Source organism: Cololabis saira, chromosome 10 (assembly GCF_033807715.1).
Source record: "Cololabis saira isolate AMF1-May2022 chromosome 10, fColSai1.1, whole genome shotgun sequence".
In the NCBI taxonomy this organism is placed as follows: domain Eukaryota; kingdom Metazoa; phylum Chordata; class Actinopteri; order Beloniformes; family Belonidae; genus Cololabis; species Cololabis saira.
In genome coordinates, this window is record NC_084596.1 from 33,531,992 (window position 1) to 33,552,863 (window position 20,872).

The 20,872-nt window shown below is 40.6% G+C and overlaps 1 protein-coding gene across 1 annotated transcript; it reads right to left on the minus strand.

Annotated features, from left to right (window-relative positions):
* Window positions 1-5,586: 5,586 nt before the first annotated feature.
* plvapa (plasmalemma vesicle associated protein a) lies at window positions 5,587-10,618 on the minus strand. The gene is made up of 6 exons (XM_061732649.1): window positions 9,947-10,618; window positions 9,669-9,726; window positions 8,809-9,536; window positions 6,556-7,501; window positions 6,287-6,344; window positions 5,587-5,945 (listed from the first exon to the last, which is right to left on the minus strand). Exons 1-6 carry the CDS (start codon window positions 10,340-10,342, stop codon window positions 5,912-5,914), a joined length of 2,220 nt encoding a protein of 739 aa, XP_061588633.1. The 5' UTR covers window positions 10,343-10,618; the 3' UTR covers window positions 5,587-5,911.
* Window positions 10,619-20,872: the final 10,254 nt, after the last annotated feature.

Here is a 20,872-nt window from a genome sequence, read left to right on the forward strand (position 1 = left end):
AATAACTCTGATTAGGACGCATTATCTGGCACTAACAGCTCGATCTCAAGAGCCTTAGTTCGGTTTGACTACAGCCCAGCTAAGGTGTACACATGGCTTTTAAAAATTCGAAATTAGTTAAATTAAGGAAACAATTCAACTTTCTGTTAGTGCATTTAAACGTACTGATTGTTTGAAGCTTTTTTTCACATATATATGAGGGGGATAGGAGCGGGGGGGCATCTGTTGAAAATCTGAGAGATATGAGAGAAACACAAGCTAACACACAACGGCCACACCACCCCGCCCCCTCCCAGCAGGCGATAGAGGGAAGCCCCGGCCGGAGCCCCCATGACCACGGGAGGAGGCAGCCAGGAAATCCACGGTGGAGGACCAGGACCCAGGCGAGCACCAGCCACCCGGCATGGGCCGATCGTGGGGCCAAGAGGTCCATGCCCTCCAGGCCCACAACCCCCACCCGGCAAGAGGCCAGCCCGCCCGGAGAGACGGGGCCGCCCTGACAGCCGAGTGTGGGTGAGTCAAGTAAAGGAGGAGAAGGAGCGTACGAGGACAGGAGGAAGGGACAGCGGTACTGGCCCTGATAGGCACCCACATTCCCCACACACCACACCAGGATGGGGAGACCCCGGTCCACCAAGCCCAGCCAGGGCCACGCTGCACCCCCAGGAGTGGGCCCCCACCCGTGTCAGAGTCCCCAGAGTGGGACATGGTTAGGGGTGTAACGATACACTAATCTCACGATACGGTACGATACACGATATTGAGGTCACGATAATGATACGATACGATATTATAGCAGTATTTTTTTAACAACCTTGAATGAGGAACATATGACTGGAAAAAATGGTCTTTTGTTTGAAAGACACAAAATACAAAACAATGCTGTGCGTTTGCCCTATTGTTACAGTTTGTAATGCTTTATAACCGTTTACGTTTTAAAGAGCAAGCCAGGCCAACCATTTTCCACACACTGAACTAAAAGTAAATGTCAGGTTTGCATTATGCATCTTCATCACCAGAAATTTAACAACTAAAATTAAATAAATAAATAAAAGTAAATAAATAAACTATGAAAAGTCCCAAACTCAAAATGCAACATAGCACAGCTTATGACAGAGCTAAGAGCTTCAGCCACATGCTCCCAGCCTGAGGCCGTAAGGTGAACCCCGTTATCGTTTCATCCCGCTCCCACCTTTGGGGATGACACAATCTTTACATCATAAAAAAGATTGATTCATGCTCACCTTATAAGTAAAAGTTCAGAGCTCAAAACCCCCAAAAGTCCCGTGATCGGGGCCGCAAAACGGTACTAGTTTCTTCTGAGCGTAGTAAGATTTTCGTCACGTGATCCCGCTGCACCAATAGGATACCCGTTACTAGTAAACACAATATATTAATATTAATAACCCAATATCGCGCTACAGTTTGTCACCTTCAATTCACACCCATGACATATAACCCTGAGAAGGAGTCCCCCAGCTGCCACGCCCATCCAAGCACCTCCCCACAGGGAGAGACCCACCACCCATCCCGGCCCTGCTCCACCCCCACACAGCCGACACCCCAGAAGCCCCAGAGTCCTCACAGACGTCGGGGCGTGCGCCCCCCTGCCTCAACAACGACCGCCCTAGGCAGCAATGCCCCCCCAACGGAGGCAGCCACCCCCCACCCAGGCCCAGCCATCCCAAAACGGAAGCTCCAGGCCCACACCCCAGCCCACACTGGAATAGTCCGGAGAACCCGCTCAAGGTAAGTGGTCGCCACCCAGGCCAAGGACAGAGCTCCATCGTGACAACCCCCCCCAGAGCTACAAGATCACCACCCACCCAACCCCACTAGTTGATGAAGCCTATAAACGGGGACCAGAGAGAATGCAGTTCTGCTGAATGATGTTTAGTGGAAGCAGCAATTATCCTGTTACTGATATGATCTGACAGAAGATTCCTAAATTGCTAAATACATAGATTAGACTTTTGTTTCCAGTTCATAAGAATGGTTTTCTTTGCGATACATATTGCAGTGAGATCCAAGTGAGCCAAGTGAGATTCCATGTGGATGTCACCCAGGTGACCTAGTATGCATAGTGTGGGGTAACCCTTTCTTTTACAGTACAGTAATAACCAGGTAATACCATGGTAATTACACTGTAATTACCTAATAGTACCTTGTATTTACAAGGTAATTACATGGTAACTACCGGGTAATTTACCCAGTAAGTACTAGGTAATTATTATGTATTTTCTTGTACCATGTAATTATGTGTATTTACCATGTAATAACATGGTAAATACCTGGTTGTTTAAACTAAACATTACTAGGTAATTACAAAGACATTAGATGGGAACTATGAGGGAAATTACAGGTATTTACTAGGTTAATATTGGTAACTACCAGTCAATTTACCATGTAATTACTCTGGAATTACTGGAAGTATTTTTCTGCAAACTACCAGGAAATTATAACCTATATTTGAGGTAGTTACCAGCTAATTACACTTCAATGACCATGTAGTTACCTTGTATTTACTATACATTTCATGGATAACTACCGGGTATTTACCCATTCATTATTGATTTATGTATTATCAATGGATTGGTGCATGTACCCCTGAGGGGTGTAAATGACTCTATTGACCTTGTAATTAACCTGATAGTTACCATGTTTTACCTGGGAATTGGCAGGTACTTACCTTGTAGTTACTTGCCCAGTAATTATATTTCCTAATTATTTACCCAATAAGTACAAACATTTTTACCTGGCTTTTACTCAGTATTAAAGTGAAACTGGACTGTAAAAGAAAGCGTGTGTTGTTTCCATAATATTACCTGGTACTTCCTCATTAAGTACAGAAATAATTACCTGATATTTACCCATTAATTGAAGTGAAACTGGACTGTAAAAGAGAACGTGTGTTGTTTCCATAATATTACCTGGTAATTGTAGATTATAATTATAAAGATTTGAACAATTGGCAAAACGTCTGATAATTACCTCCCCTTTACCCCGCAATTAGAAAGTTGGACCACACCCCCTCACATATACCCCCTCACACACCACCACCACCTTGTAACAAATACGCCAAAACAGGTGATCTGTCAAAGACTTTTTTTTTCTTCAAAAGGATAAAGAAAAAAATACAAAGTTCTGTATAAAAACATATTGTACAGTGTAAAACGTATTGCATAGTGTAAAAATGTCTGCACAGGTGCACAAAACAATAAAGCATGCATATAATTTTCATGGGTGGTCGTTGTGCACTGTGAGCAGATATTAGAGTGTGCAAAACCCATCTGGAACAGCCTTTGTCCTGTATAATCTGTTCTGTAATGCGACACTGTATGTGTTTTTGTAAAACTGAGCCGAAATTAGCTCAAACTGCACAAATGCAAATATTATGGAGCCAAACCCTTCCTGTCAAAGGAAATAAAATGAACCATATTCATCTTTTGCAAAAAATATTCTGCTGACATAGTTCACAAGCCCGCTCACCTCCATCCCCAAGGCATTTTTTTTCCCGACAACACGCACTGCTGGTATCGGCCAACAGTGTGTTGTTGAAGACAGCCGAGCAGATAGGAAACGCAATTAGAAGTCACATAGAAATGGGAACATTAGCAGCCACCAACAACAGAGGCGACAGTACTGAATCACCCAGATTAGGAAGGAGGTTGTAATCATAACCACCCGTTTCCTGCTTCAGGAAGAGGAGGGAGGTGGTCTTGTGGGCTGTTGCACAATGGCCCCAACTCTTCATCAGTGGTCTTTGCAGGGGTCCTGAGGGGTCAAGGTACCCAAGTCATGTGTTGAAGTCATTTAACCTCCATCCGAGCATACATTGAAGGAGCTTGTTTTGACTCCCAGATATGAAGTAAATGGGAATTTTGTGATGAGGGAGATAAAGTATTGTTAAAATCCTGAAATTTTGATAAAAAAAGTTACACATCACCTGAAAGCTCATCAGATTGGGTGTAGTTTTAGCTGAACAGCTGTCTGAGAGAGCATGAGTTTGGTGTACAGAAAAAGACACGTTTGATGAGACTGATATAAAAATGTTTATCTCAGTGAAAATATAAATATGACCATTTTCCAAGTCAGTTTATGTGTGAGGCCTTCGCTTGATCTCACGTGACTCAGTTTAATCTGCCTTCCTCCTTCTCTGCTCCTTAATCTGGTCTCACCAGAACCGTTAGGTTGTTTACCGGTCAAAGTAAACAGCTTGAGTAAAACCCCTATTTTGATTTGGTTCTGATTTGTCCCAAAGTTTTAACTTACCGGTAATCTTAGAGCGTGAGCCAGTTGGTATCGGGCCCTAATGTTGAGCCAGAACCACTAGGCTAATTTATTTTATTTCCTTTCTCTATTATTTTCAGTGGAGGTTTGCTTGTGTTTGATATGAATGTTTGTGTTATATTTGAACTGCTTATTATTTTAACAGGAACATAGCATATTGCTACAGTTCTGGGGAAAAATATAAAAAATCAATTCATTAATTTCATTTTAAAATCCAGCTGGTACAATGTAGGTGTAATACAATACGGTATTGTTTTCCCCCTTTTCCTAACAGTTATTTGTTATTGCGCTGTCAGCATAAGCAGTGGTCACTGGTGGTGACGTGCGTCACATGTGCACAGGAAATAGAAAAGTTTTAATATGTCTTTGTTTCTGTCTAATAAAGTGATTCCCAGAAGTTGCCAACCCAGCGACCTTTAAGATCCTCCCAGCTACTCCTGCAGTAGGCTGCACATCCTAAACGTGGACAAACACTTGATGTCAAACAAAGGATATCCTTTAGACTGGAAAGAATTGTCCCATCACTGGAGTGCCATATCCATTAATTGGCACCAATACATTTGGTTGTGAAATTTATTCTACGTTTGCATCCTGTCGCAGTGCAAAGAACAGGATGTTTGGCTTTTCTCATAGTGTTTCTTTTTCTTCCTCATTTTTCTTCTTTTGTTTATTACATTTATTTTTTCCCCCATGCTGTGCATTTGCATCTGAAAGGTATTATTGTTAATTAAAAAGAAATAAATAATAATAATAATAATAATAATAATAATAATAATAATAATAATAATAATAATAATAATAATAATAATAATAATAATAATAATAAATGTTTGAACCCTGGAATATTTTTCATATACACAATTAAACAGTATCGCCATGAATGCATATAGAGTTTTTTGTCTACAGTTTGTTTGTCCTTATTTTTGTATGAAAAGTGCATATTCACCAATAACGAGTAGAGAGAAAGAAATGTGACTCCTATTGAACTATTTTGGAATATTGATATGTTTGTTTTCCCAGCGGGAAGACTTGTCACAGTGGCATGTTTACGGGAGCTTTTCCAAAAGTTCCCTCATTTGTCTGTGCTGCTCTGATGGGTTGGCAGGTAAACATAAACATAGCAGCAGGATTGCCAGAAAATCATCCCAGGAGGGGCTGGGGAGTCATTTGCAGACAATTAAGCAACACAATAGGTGACGCACGAGGGGACAAACAGTTGTTTCCAGGTCTGAGTAGGGCAATATTTTAAATAGCCTTGTTTATAAAGAACATGGAGAGACAGGTACAATAGATGTGTTTATATATACAAAGTTTTTTATTTTTTTATTGTAAATATGATATTAATTCAGGTTTGCATGTTCATCATTAATTCTACATTATTCAAGCAGCAAAGTTCACTCTGAATTCAACATTGTAAAAGTCAGTGAAAGTACTTTTATATATGCCTATTGGAGAATCAGTTGTTATATTGACAGCATATAATACAATACATTTATTGATATAGAGTATATGAGCTCAATATGAGAGACTTGCATTCAGCTTTCTAAATAAGGTCTTGCATTGTTGTAGAAGATTCAATATGAAAAGTTTTTTCTCTCTCTTCTTTCCTCCTAAGGTTGGATTAACCCAGCATTCTGGAAAGCTCTTGTTTCTCCCTGCAGAAAGAAAGAAAGATAAAGAGGGTTGTAAATGATTTCTAAATGAAAAGTTGAGAGGCACGAACATCAAGCTGTTTGAAATGTGTGCAGCTCTTTGTTAAAGCACCTTTCATTATGTGTGGTTTCTTTGGTTTCAGCAAACCCCACAACGAGACCAAAACCAATCACTAACTTGATAGAACTCCATGTAAAGCAACCCTAGTACAACCTGATCCCATCATATCCCACATAAATAGATGGTGCGACATGCAGACTAATGCTGAATTGCTTTTGTTTGTCAATAACATATCGATGTAATCCTGACCCTACTTCCCATATCTAAGGATTCTTATACTTACTGTGGGCTGGAGGGGTTGATTATGCGTTGCAGATCTCTAATGTGTTGGCTGATGCTGCCTGTTGATGAGCAAAAGTGATGGAAAAGTCAATATTTAGCTGTGAGGATGCCATATTTTAGGAGCTGAGGTATCCTGGGATTTCCATTGAATCACAGATAATCTAACAAAGAATTTTAGACTTCATCGCAGTCCAAATCACATTTTACCCAAACCTTTATTATAAAAGTGCCCCAGAGTAAGAGTAATAGACTTGATATGCTCCTTCTTACCCGAGGCAGCTGCCACCCCACTTGTCCTTCCTCCTCCAAGAGATGATCCAGTCCCACCATAAGTGCTTCCACTTGATGGTTTCTGTGGCACCGTCTTGCTTGGATCTGATTTGCTGCTCCCAACCCCAAAGAAATTGTATCCAGAGCTGGGCGACCCACTTTTGCTTGTGGACCCACTTGAAGAACTTGACCCAGCTGTAGAACCCCTCCCAAGCAACCCTGGCTTGGACGAACCTGAACTTGACCCAACTCCCCCAGTTGATCCTGGCTTGTTGACTCCATATCCAGTGTTGCTTTGGCTTGAACTTGACCCAGATGGCAGGTATGAACTTGAAGAGCCTGTTCCAGTTGACGGCTTGTTGACTCCATATCCAGTGTTACTTTGGCTCGAGCTTGACCCAGATGGCAGATATGAACTAGAAGAGCCTGTTCCAGTTGACGGCTTGTTGACTCCATATCCAGTGTTGCTTTGGCTTGAACTTGACCCAGATGGCAGGTATGAACTCGAAGAGCCTGTTCCAGTTGACGGCTTGTTGACTCCATATCCAGTGTTGCTTTGGCTTGAACTTGACCCAGATGGCAGGTATGAACTCGAAGAGCCAGTTCCAGTTAACCCTGGCTTGTTGAGGCCATATCCAGTGTTGCTTTGGCTTGAACTTGACCCAGATGGCAGATATGAACTCGAAGAGCCCGTTCCAGTTGACCCTGGCTTGTTGAGTCCGTATCCAGTGTTGCTTTGGCTTGAACTTGACCCAGATGGCAGGTATGATGAAGCACCGAATCCAGCTGCAGGCTTATTGAATGCTGAGCCAGTACCAAAGTTTGGACCTAACCCACCTGAGTTTGGCCTTCCTAGCGGATTGTAATTGAGTCCACCACCGAATCCGCCCCCCCCAGGTTGATACTGTGTGTTTGGTCGCAGGCCCTGGCCTTGACCTCCAAATCCCTGAAATAAAAAGAGAGCAGTAAAAGTGGATTATTCGCTCTTTTTAAAAATGTTGACAGTAAACTTATATATGTCTCAAACTTAAAGGGGACCTATTATGGCATCTAATACCTATTTTAAACAGGCCTTGAATGTCTTAAAAACAAGCTTTTGATTGTTTTTGCTAAATAAATTAGAAATTCAGCCTCTCAGCCATGTCTTTATCTTCCCATTCTCTAACCTCATTATCCATGCGGGATTCTGAGTGGGCGGGGCTATGATAATGAGGCATGTGCTGATTGGCTGCCTGAATGACGCGTAGCAGGGGAGGGCACAAAGCATTGCTTGTGTTGGTTTTTACAACCAACAACTGAATAAATACACTCCTCAATGTCAATTATTTTGTTTAATGACACCGCTACGAAAAAATGGCAGAAGCTCCGGTCGGCAGAGTAAGTTGTGGCCGTGGATTCACGCATCGGAGGCCAACCAATGTAAATTTCATTTTGGTTCAAAATGACGGGAGCAGAATCTGAACGGCTCTTAGAAGCCACATCACACTGGATGGCTCATCCGGGCGGCTGTACAGACACTGCAGAATTTGGTTGCTTTCCTCCTTCTCTGAGTTGGCAGGCTGAGGGGAGACCACTTTATATATGTTAAAGCAAGAGAAAATAGGTCCCCTTTAAACAGGATACGTGTCAAATGAAGTACTTTGAAGAGACATGATCATGATCACGGTGGCGTCTGATATCGTTTTTTATTTCTAGAGAATAGAGAATAGAGGATAGTGAAAAAAAGGGGGGGTATTCCATCATTTATTATTGAATACATTTGGTGTGCGACATGCACTGACATATGTAGTGCATGTGCAGTGTGTTGGGGATGCATGTAGGCCTGTGCGTGTGTGTGTATATATATATATATATATATATATATATATATATATATATATATATATATATATATATATATACATATATATATATATATATATACATATATATATATATATACATATATATATATATACATACATACATATATATATATATATATATATATATATATATATATATATATATATATATATATATATATATAGCTTCTGATTTCAGACTTTGCATTTACAGAGACAGTGCATAGGCTCAAGTTTTGTTTGTAAAACTGTGTGTTATTACAATGCAGGAGATGTGTAAACCCCCTCCCCAACATGCCTTCAGTAATAAAGTCAAAGCTGATGTATTTTATGTGGAGTAAATTTAATCTGTAATTTAATGGATAAGTCTAAAAATGAACCCTTTTCTGACTGACTAAGAGCATCTTACCTTTAGCGTGCATGACATGTTGAGCTGCTTGAGTCGCTCTGCAAGGTGATCGACCTCTTTACTCTTATATTTGACAGTTTTAGTCAGGACATCTATATCCGCGTCCAGCTTTAGCTTGTCCATGAAGAGTTTCTCTTTTTCTTGATCGTGTTTCTTCTGAAGCTCTTCTCTGTTCTGCTTGTAGTCCCTGATGAGGCTCATTCGGTTCTGGCTGCACTGGCGATAGTCCAGAGACAGCAGCGAGTTTTCTGCCTTCAAGTGGTTGTTTTCAGCTTGGATGCTTGACACCTGGTCCCCAACAATGTTCAGGTAGCGCTGGAGCTTGTCCTCCACTTCTCGGGACAGGTTGGTGCAGTTGGTGCGTATCTGATCCAGATGCTCTCTCTGCTTTGCACAAGTGAGCTGGAAGGCGAGGTGTCTTGGGAAAAGAGAATCGATCTTCTCAAGGAAAGCTCTAGAGACGTTGGTAACAGTCGTCAGGGAGTGTTGAAAATCTTGTTTTGCTTCGTTCTTATAGCTCTGTAACTCCATTTGCAGTATGGATTTGTCCCTCCTCAGATGGATGGACCCTAAGCTACAGTTGTCTCTCTCTTTCAGGATCTGATCCATTTCCATCCTCATCAGCTTTGTAGTCTGGGTGAAGTTGGACCTCAGAAGCTCTAACTTGGCATTCTCTCGCTCAAGATACCCACAGTTGCAGGGACAGCCGCCAGGTGAAAATGCTTGTGCTTTAAAATAATCAAAAGGGGAGAAAAATGTATAAAACAACTGTATTCTGTACCAAATGCATGCAGCTACAACAAAGAATAACAGAAATGTGCTATTAATTAGTTTGTTTATTTGTTTCAGATAATACTTACCTACTTGTGGACCATCAAATCTGAACTTACAACTCATCACGTCGTTTTTGCACTGTATCTGGTTTTTGTGAGTAAAAGACAAATAAATAGTGTTTCAGTTCCATGAGTTTGTATTTGTTCCATCTCTATTGTGAGTTTTAGAGAAACTTATTGTATAATTAACATTTTATAGACTTTTGTCAGTGTTGTTTGAGTGAAGCTACTTTTGCGAATGCTTTGGCGTCCAGGTTAAAACACACTGCGGAGTATAATCAACAAATTGAACTTCTGTTCCTTACCAGCGTCCTCTGAAAATCTTGGATCATGACAAGTGACACGTTGCTGAGGTGGCGCAGCTGGTTCAGGTCCCAGTCGTTGCGAGCCTTTTCCACCAGTGTGGTGTTGAGGAGGTTGGTCAGGTTCTTCCTCTGCTCCCTGAGGGCCACATTCTCTAAAGATACCCGGCTGAACCTCTCCTCCAGGTCCTGGACACGCGTGACGGACGCGGAGTCCTGCGTCTTGCCATAGATCAGAAAGAGCACGAGGCTGACTATGATAAGAGACTGGATGAGCGAAGAGAAGAAGAAGACAATCCGCATGTAGTAGCCACAACTCTTGCCCTTTGAGTGGTACTTCATCTTCTTCTGGGCCCTTGGGGTGAACTTGTTCACCTGGGAGTAGCCGCTGCTGTACATGAGTGCAGATGGAGAAGTCAGAGACAGGTATTGTTAAGTCCAAGGTTTGCCGTTTTCACGTGCTGTCGAGAGAGTTTATTCAGTGTATCTCTGAACCGGCAGCAAACATCGGCACCCTGCAAACCAAATGAGCAGACTGAACGAAGCTGAATAGTTTCAGTGGATTCCACAGTCCATGTCTCGCAGCTCTCCTTCCCCTCTTAAAACCTCACACTGCAGATGTGGGCCAGACGTTTCCTCACTGCAGCTCCTGTTAACCTGAGAATCGATTGTGGATTTGGCATAAACATGGGCAGGAATTTATAAACTCTTCTGCCCAAACACTTCCCCTGGTGGGAAGTGGTCGTGGTTTCAGTCTCCTCCCTCTGGCTGCTCCTCTCTGTGCAGAGTGCATCACTCACACTGCAACCTTGCAAACGCACACGTACACACACACAAACACCTTTCTTCATTTGAAAAGGGATGTTTTAGAAATTCATTTAAATCCTCTTGCTTTAAGACGGGTCTGGGGTGTAAAAAGACAAAATTGCTACAGTGAAATAGAAAACCCAACATTTAAAAATACTTTTTTATGAAATCAGAACCAAAATCAGGGAAACAACAACAAATCATTAAACACCATATTTAAATAACACAAAGGTATAAATCACTAGCGCAAAATGACAAAAAACATGAAGCAGAAGAAGATTTTACAGGTTTCTTTTCATCTTTAAGAAATTGTGTAATCTGTAATAGCATTTCTACAATTTTGATGATTCTCTGTATTTTCTGTTTCAGTTATTATTTTGTTCTGTTCTGTAAACTTTTATTTCATTGTTTTTGTCTTGTATTTCGCTATTATTAATTTTTCAATCATGTTTTTATTGTTGTTTGTTTGTTTTAACATCAGGGTCCTTGCATGGCAGATATGATCCATGAGTCTTTGCAACTGACCAAACACTTAAGCGGAAACACTAGATGATTGCCTCTGTGGGGGAAGAACGCGGTGAGAATCCTTTCTGTTTTCTTTTGCAAATAAGCACAGGCCATGACAGCTGCACCGGATTCAGTGTGTGTGTAGTTTCTCCATAAAGCTGTCAGAAAAATTTTATGGGATCATGAACAGGGTTTTCCGCAGCACAACATGAGAGAAGGACAATGGCTCGTTCTTCTGGAACTTTCATTCAGGGGCTCTTTGATGCTGTGAGTGTCTTTCCAGCATGATGACGTCAAGAAGCTTTCCTCTGTGTCCTCGGGTGAACACAGACAGTCGATCTAAAATAAAATGTAATTGTCGGACAGAAGCAGTCGCCACTTTTCCTGCCATGCATTGTTGCCATGTCAGACCCCTTCTCAAAAGGAAGCAGCAACTCATGGAGGAATTGTTGACTGGCAAACCTTCAGGAACTCTTCAGACAAGATTATAGATAAAAGGTGAGAACTGCATCACAGACAAATATTTGTTTATTAACTGGGGTTGGTGGGGCATAGGTAGTACTTATCTTGTGGAAACAGCTTTCTCAAGTAGGTTTTCTTGGCTTTGCCATACAGTCGGGCTTAATCGCAAACCATACCTGTATTCAGCTCAAATTGATATTAGGTTCAATCTGACTGGAGTATGAACCTGAATCACACAAAGACGACCCTCTGAGACGTAAGACAAAGCTTAGCATTTAACAGCTTTGCATGTGACGAGAGGGAATTTGTATTTTAACACCCAGAAAGCTTGAAACAGCATCAATGAGTTGTGGTCACAAGTCAATTTTACAAGCCCAAGTCAAGTGTGAAACCTTCGATTACAAGTCCAAGTCAAACGTAGTCTCCTCTAACTGTGATGAGCGTCCTGTGACCTCCATAAATCTGTAACCTGCTCACGGGCCGAGTTAATATTTATGTCAATCCAATGAATATCTTATCTTTCTCTCAGTTAGTGTCAGTTAGCAGCAATTTATGTAAGGCAGGGGTGGCCAATCCTGGTCCTCGAGAGCACCTATCCAGCATGTTTTAGATGTTTCCCTGCTTCAGCACAACGTGATAAAAGTAGCTGTTTCAACCATAGACATATATACGTAGACGCCCCATCGAGTGTTCTTGCCCGCTGCATCGATACGTCAACGACGCCGCCATATTGGATGTTCAAGACTGCGCTGTAAACTAATACGAGTAAATTGACTTATTTTCATAAAGCGCCTTTCTACAAAGAAATGTACGTTTTACGTCTCATTCACACACGCACTAATATACTTGGGAAACAGTTAGGCACCAAATATAATATATTTAATTTTCTCAGATGGCAAAAATAAGAACTTTATTGATCCCACATAGGAGTAATTCATGTTATATCAACTATAGAGAACAAGGTAAGTAGTGCCGAAAAACAATATATATCCCCCCTCACAAAAATAAGAAAAATAGAGAAACATATTTTCTCATCAACAAAACATATTTTAAAATTTTCAAGTAACAAAATAACATATTTGAACCATTTTTCAGACAATAAAATAACATTTGAACCATTTTTCAGACAACAAAAAACATTATTATTTTTGTGAGGGGGGATATATATTGTTTTTCGGCACTACCTTGTTCTTTATAGCTGATATAACATGAATTACTCCTATGTGGGATCAATAAAGTTCTTATTTTTGCAATCTGAGAAAATTAAATATATTATATTTGGTGCCTAACTGTTTCCCAAGTATATTAGTGCATGTGTGAATGAATAAATGAGACGTAAAACTTTCTTTGTAGAAAGGCGCTTTATGAAAATAGGTCCATTCACTTGTATTAGTTTACAGCGCAGTCTTGCCACATCCAATATGGCGGCGACGTCGACGTACGGCTCAGCGATCGATCGTTTATATGTCTATGGTTTCAACAACAGAACTGTTCAGACCTTTATGACAAGCTAATGATGAGGAGTAATTTGAATCAGGTGTGAGGAAGCAGGGAAACATCTAAAACATGCTGGATAGCGGCTCTCGAGGACCAGGATTGGCCACCCCTTGTGTAAGGCATGTAATCCCTCATGCTTAAGATGTTTTCAAAAGTTTTTTTTTGTAAAATTAAATGAACCTTCCATTAACACAGAGGTTTCTACTATCTGAAAGTCACCAGGGGCTGATTTAACTGTTCAAACTATGAAGTGCTGACTTTTCTGGGTGGGGTTTGAGATGCTGCATAAAATTAGACGGTCGGTTCAACATCTGTAAATTCACTGCTGGAAAGGTTTGCAGCCCTATTTGCCCTGTGTGTTCGGTTTATGTAGCTAATTTTTATCACAGAAGGTACCGTAGCTCGAAGACGTCACATCAGAGTGGAAAAATGGAATACTAAACATTGCTGATGATCTTTGGCAACAGGCCTATCTCCCTGTACTCCGACCACAACAGTTTTGATCGGCTGATGGATTTTTCATCGCAAATATGGCATTGTCGTAGTCTAGCCTAGATGATAGATACGCGGAAGAGAGTTTGGTTTGCTTTGGAGGAGGATGCTCCTCATTTCGATAACATTCTGCAGATGAAAGAGGAATAAAAACAATTAAAAAATCTTTATACAGGAATTCCTATATAAATCCTAATAAAGAATGACTCTGTGGCCCTACAGAGTACAGAAAGCCAACCCATTTACATCCAAAATAACTATATAATTAAATCATTCTCGCACTTTTCCACTGGTACCTACTCGGCTCTACTCATCTTGCCTAGTTTCTTTTCCATAACAATTCAGTACCTGGAGCAGAAGTAGGCGGGGGTGGAGCGAAGCTGCTGTGACGTATTTGATTGTGTGATCCAAACGAAGAAGACAACAACACTAATCTTGATATCAAATGTTCATATAATTCTTTCACAAATTTAAAACTGACAAAAAAAAAAAAAAAATCACTTCCGTCACTGATTAATTTCCTCAAACTCCGTTGATGAAAAGATAGGGGTGTCTAGAGCATTGCAATGGAACCATATTTCATGTTTCCTGATAATATCCATTCATGAAGGAAACATAATTAGTTCCTGACCAAAACCCCATTTCAAATAAGCTCTGTGGGATAAGAGAAAGTAAAAAGGCAATTTCAAAGTTTATTTAGACGGGACAATGCATATTCAGTGTGTAAATACACTGGTTTTAGCAGAATTGCTAGTTTCCACCCGCAGTCCCCACAAACAACCAGACACACTCACACTCACACCTACGGGCAATTTACAGTGATCAATTTACCTAGCATGCATGTTTTTGGACTATGGGAGGAAACCGGAGTACCTGGAGGAAACCCACGCAACGCGGGGAGAACATGCAAACTGCTAATTTGTAGCTTTAATGTTGTTCCAGTATTTTAAACACTAAATACAGACAGAAACTCTTCATATTTCTCAAATGGTTAATAATTAATTAATTAATTAAACATTTTTTAGGATTTTAGATGTGAAAGGAATCAGATAAAAGTGTGTCACTGCCTAAAACTGCAAGACCATGGGTGATCTTTTACGGGTATTTCAAATATAGATTTCTCCAGAACTTTCAGTTCCCAGCCCGTTGCCATGGGGACAAGTTGGTCCAAATGAGACATTTCTAAAAGGCTGAAACCAGCAGTTTAGCTGGGATGGTTTTAAAAGCCCTCACGACTTAATGTAGTTAATGTAATGTAGATTGATAGAAGACAAATAGTGGAAATACATGTCTAAATCAGATTCTTCACCATTTTATCTCCCTTTCGCCTTTGATTCTCCTCTCAGAGGTTGCTAAAAAGAATAGAGGCTCTTTGTTTGGTCTCAGTGCTGAAGGAAAACTCATTATTCTTATTTTTTCATTATTTACTCAGAATTAAACAAATGCCATTACCTTTCGAAATTCCATATGTATTTAAAGGTATGCAATTCGTAAAGTTGTGCTAGTTAGTGCACTGAAGGACCTTACTATTTTGAGTTAACTTCTTCACAAGTGAAGAAAAACTATTGCGAGTTTGTCACACAAATGTCTCAATACCATGTGGGAGAAATATTCGGGAAGCTGCCATACTTAAATTTCAGTAACAAAGATGGTGAAAGACAAAGCTTTAACACTCCCTCAGCGTAATAATGCCGGAGCTCAGACTGGAAGCTCTCAGAGACTACTCAGACGATGACAGAGAAGTGGTTAGTTTTGCAATAACAAACTAATAAAAGCTGAAACACATATCACCTACATTTTCCCCCGAAACCCCTGAAGCAGCTACTCTGACCGGGGAGGATAGGTGTTGCGGTGAGCTGTGCGAGGAGCTGATATTCCCGCGGTGGACTACAGTAGTGGATGAATAAATGAGGTTCTTACAAAGTCAGGTTCTGGTAAACTGTGTTGTATGGTTCTATGGTGTGTGTCTTTGTCACGAGGTACTGGTAGGTGGACCAGAAAACGGACGCAGAGAATGGAAAGTGGATGATTTATATGGATTTATTTTGGCAGGAATATGAAGTTATGACGATCAGAGGCGATCCAAGAAAGAACTGAGGACAGACTGTGAACGAGCAGGCAGGCAGGAAGGAAGGGCAGCTGGCGAGGAACGTCACGGATCAGGTCCGACTCGTCCGAGGGTTACCCGACTGGCAGAAAACAAAGATCTTTTGTGTTGTAGAATATATATTTTCATTTGAATTTCACTTTCATATTTCTGAGGTTTTGAATCATCTGCCGTGTCCTCATGACATGCATGTTCTAGTGCTTCATTGGGACCACATTGGTTACCTCCGTCCAGTGTGTCCATGTCAGAATCTTAACATTATGTTCGTATCTACAGTTGGAGAATATGGAAAATGCTAATTAAAAAAAAAACATTTGAAGCAATTCCTTATTTACTTTGACTTGAATTTCTTTACAGTCAGAATGAAAACTAAACATGTCTCCGAAACATGGATCCATTTTTGTCATTTAAGTTTTTAGCCCTTGACACATAACACAAGAGGCAATTGAGCAAAGTACAGAGGTGAAAGAAAAAAACTGGCAACTTAAACGGTTGATTGTAATGATGATGGGCTAAGAAAGCCAAACATAAAAGTCTGAGTCTGTCTTCAGTGTCACATACTGCTCATACAATGCAGTATGTAATGCATACTTCGATGAAAGTTTTGTTAGAATATGATATCCAACCATAAAAACAATTATGTCAAAGGTATAACCAGAAGAAGCAGCTGGACTTCTTATGAATGGCTCCTGCTGTAGCAGCAATTTTTATTAATTCACTATCCGAGGTAGACAAGTCAGATGTGTACTGGAAATTTTCCCAATAGTATACTGAATACTACATACTACATACTACATACTACATACTACATACTACATACTACATTCTAACAAAATCAGAATGCACTTATAGTATAGTTAATATGTGGTTTCCAAAATGCTTTTCTTTCTCAAAAATGTCTTTGAGGTTTATTATCCCCAAAGGGCAAGATCGTCGAAGAGCGACAGAGGTTGTTTTTTTCTTTTTAATGAAAACACTTCTTTAGTTTTTTTCCCATTGATTGATTGACCTTTACTTTGTCAACAAACAAACTTTACAAAAATGATGTTCTCTTGTAGAAACATTTTTCCTTCTACAAGCATAATGTCATTATAAAAATTTACAAAGGAAACAAATCAGTATTCTTAAAGGTCTTTGAAGGAAACATGCACCCTCTGTTCGGGGCCGATGATGAAAAGGCACAGACTGTTATCAGCAACAAGGGCAACGTCCAGGGTGATGCTGTGGCGTTGTATCAGTGACCTTTGCAAAGGTAATTTTCCCTTCTGTGATCGCTACATTAATGCAGAAGACTAAAGGGAGATTTTATAGCAACACATGCTGCCATCTATATGACAAGTTTCCAGGGATGTTTGTTCATTTTCAAACAAATAAATGTAAAACCACGTTTTCTCACCACACAAGCATGGGTGACTGGTGAACTGGCCTGCCTGCAGTTCTCGTCAATCCTCAACTCAGATGATGGCGTGTTGCACACCTTAAGACAGGGAGAATGGGAGAAAATAACGAATGAAACACTTCATTATTATTTGCTATCCTCAGTGTCTGAAAGCTGTGTCTTGAGAAGGGACGGCATCATTCGTGGTGGAAGCTTTATTGCTCCTGATCTGCTTCTGTGCATCTTAAATTTAATTTGCTCCGACTTCGGTCATGCTTTCTGCAAAGTAATTAAAAATTGTTTCTTTTCTTCTTCTTCTTGTATTGTCCAAAGCTTTGTCTGATTTGGTGTTGTTGGATGATGAAATCTTCCATATTGTTCCTCAACTACTGGATCCTAACACTGGATCATGAATATAACACCAGAGTTGGATCAGTTGCAACGATCGTTGGATCAATTATTGCATAACTCTTATCATTTAATCGGATAAAATTTCAAACCTCCTTAGTCACAGTTATAATACAACAGCGTAATAGTCGTAGTCTGACTCCTCAAGTCCCCAGTGTTTAAGTACAAATTCTAGTCATTAAGGAAAAATCTGAGTTGAGGTCACTATCGATCTGAGTCCAGTCCAGTTGACACAGCTGTGGGCTTTTTAGACACAAGCACAGTATAAAACAAATGTCTCAGTCTCTCTTAGCATGCTGTATATGCTCGTTAGACTAAGGCCCCGTTTACACATAGCCGGGTATTTACAAAAACGGATATTTCCCCCTCTACGTTTTGAAAAATTCCATAGTTTACACGAGATCGTTTTCAAAATCTCTTAGTTTACACGAATCCGCATAAATAGGCTGTTAACGTCATGCCAGCCAATCAGAATCCTGGAAAAAACATCAACAAATGACACGTGTAACTTCCAGTTAAGACTGATTTATGGTTCCGCGTTACACCAACGCAGAGCCTACGGCGTAGGGTACGCGGCGACGCACACCGTACGGCGCGTATCGCCGCGTACCCTACGCCGTAGGCTCTGCGTCGATTTAACGCGGGACCATAATTCAGGCTTTACTTCCAAGACGGAACGAGAGTCTTTCGTTTGGAGTGACAGAGAAGTGGAGTTACTTTTAAGTGTGACTTTAGAATATTAAACAGGTAAAATACGAGAAAATATTGACGGTGGCCAAACTAATTATAAACACAGGTCGCAGACATGACGCTGGTGACGTTTCTGTTGCATAATGTGACGTTCTGAAGCCTAAATCTCCGTTTTCCTCTGTTTAGACGCAAACGTGAAAACTGAGTTTTTGAAAATCTCCACTTTGGCCGGAGTTTTCAGAAATTATCGTTTTTGGTGACTTTGAGCTCCGTTTTCGTGTAAACGAACGGCCAAAACGCATGAAAACGCCTCCGTTTTTGCTCCGTGTAAACGGGGCCTGAATAGCATTACGGTGAAAGCAGTTAAATATACATTAACTTAGAAATGAGCAGCATCTGAATCAGAAGCTTTATTGTCATAAACGCGGTAAAAAGCAGTCCCACCATGTCATGAAATCCTCACGGTTACGTGACTCCCTTCCCATGACAGTTGAACAAAAAAGTGAACAAATCATAACTGAAAATAGTCAAATTAAATAATAAACAAAAAAGACATGAGGACAAAAAAAGTGGTGCAAAATGTGTCTTGTGAAAATGTGGAAAGAAGAGGCCAGAGGAGGAGGATGGAGCAGCGGGGGGTTTGGGGGTGTTGGGCAGCCTGATGGCCTGATGGGTAGAAGTTGTTTGAAGTTTAATGGAAAGGTCAGATTTAACAGTTTAATGGAAAGGTCAGGCGCGTGTCTTCAAAGATGAGCTTTAAAGTGGGGGCCAATGAATACGCTGAGTGGTTCTGCCCATCTCCTCCCGCTAAATCTGAGTCTGCGACACTATAACCACCAATACTGGTACTGGATTAATGTGGGACTTCATATCTGAACCGGAGAACCGTTCTCAACAACACGAGGAGCTAATCACGCAGTCGCATACAGGTGGAAGTGCCGGTTTTGTTGTTGCAGATAAGTCAAAAGATATTACTTGATGACTAGTCACTTCCTGCATATGCCTGCACTTTATTTTTTGTTTATTCCCTCACTGTGGTGTTATGTGGCTGTTATTTATTTATTTATTTGTTGTCAAACTGTGAAAATATATTGAATGCGCACTCTGTTACCACCGTAACAAATTCCTATGTGTTTTACACAAATGGCAAATAAAGAAATCTGAATCTGAATCTGAATCTGAATCTGATAATCCTGCTATGTGTAAACAATCTGAATCTAATTGTGAAGAGAGAGTTTACATCAAGCAGATACTTATCTTTATGCAGGGAGCCAGTAAACGTAAAAAGGTTTTTTATCTGGTTATACCGAGGCCACTGTCTCCTCCGTCAAAACAGACTGAGCAGCTCTTTGGCTGACTGCTGTGGCTCTGCTCGTCTGGGTGAAACCCAATAAACCCAGAACGTTCATTTGAGTCTTTATTTCTTTCTTGATCTATCCTCACTTCAGATACACTTGTCCACAACGTCAATATATTCACATGCTATTGCTTTCATGGCAGTAAAAATAGTGGATGAAACATGTTTGGCAACACATTTCAGCTGGAAACCTGAAGTTAAAAGAAAGGACTGACCTCGTCTTGTGTCATTTTTCTGACCTAAGACCTGTGAACCCCAATCACAGAGACCCTTGATCAGAAACTGAAATGTTTCACACTAGATAAATAAATAAATCTACTTCTGTCCTAGTTTTGCATCTTTTTTTGAAGGCATGAAAGCTTAGAGAGTCGGATGTCAGAGCAAATCCGGGTCTACCAGCTCTGCAACAAGACCCGAGCACACCAGGTACCGGCATCTCCTTTGGTTCTGTAGTTCTCCATCTACGCTCACTCCAAGTGGGCTCCTAGCTTCGTTGCTCACAGTGCATCCCAATTATCAGTTTTCTTCATCAAAGGGAGACATTAGATTCGTTCATGTGCTCTGTTTCAGTTCAGTTACTGCCCTAAAAAAGGCTGAGATTTAGAGTGCAATGTTTGGTTTCCTTAATGAATCATTTATTATTTATATTATACAGTTCCTGTCTCACAATCGCACCGCTTTTATCCGTATCTCATATTTTTACCTGTCTCCGTGTATCCCGGTTCCCCTTCCTCATCCTCTATCACTATAGCAACAGGAGTACATACATGTAAACCCTGAGCCGCTGCTCTCAACCAGCAAGTACAAATAGCTAAGTTTGTGGTCAAAAGTCCAAATACACAAATAATTAAGTGAGTAAGTAAACAAATAGTTAAAATGCTGTTGGCACATATGCTGCACATTTGCACCAGATAATGAAGTGCACTTTTAGAGTAAATAGAGTAAAAAAAGAGTAAAAAAGAATATGACCACTAGAGTAAAACCTGAAGAGAGGACCGATGAAGATGCACGGCGATGATGGACTGCATCTGTTTACTGGAGTCTGCAGGGAGCGTGAGAGCCAAGAAGAGAAAGCATGAATACATTATTATTATTATAGATTTAATTAAAGTAGCTCCTGCAAACTGCTTACATAAAGCAAGTGTCTTCCAGATCACCCCGTTATTGTTTATTCCTCAGCCTTCAAACTGTTATCAACAGCTTCAATTGCCAGTGCCGGATGTG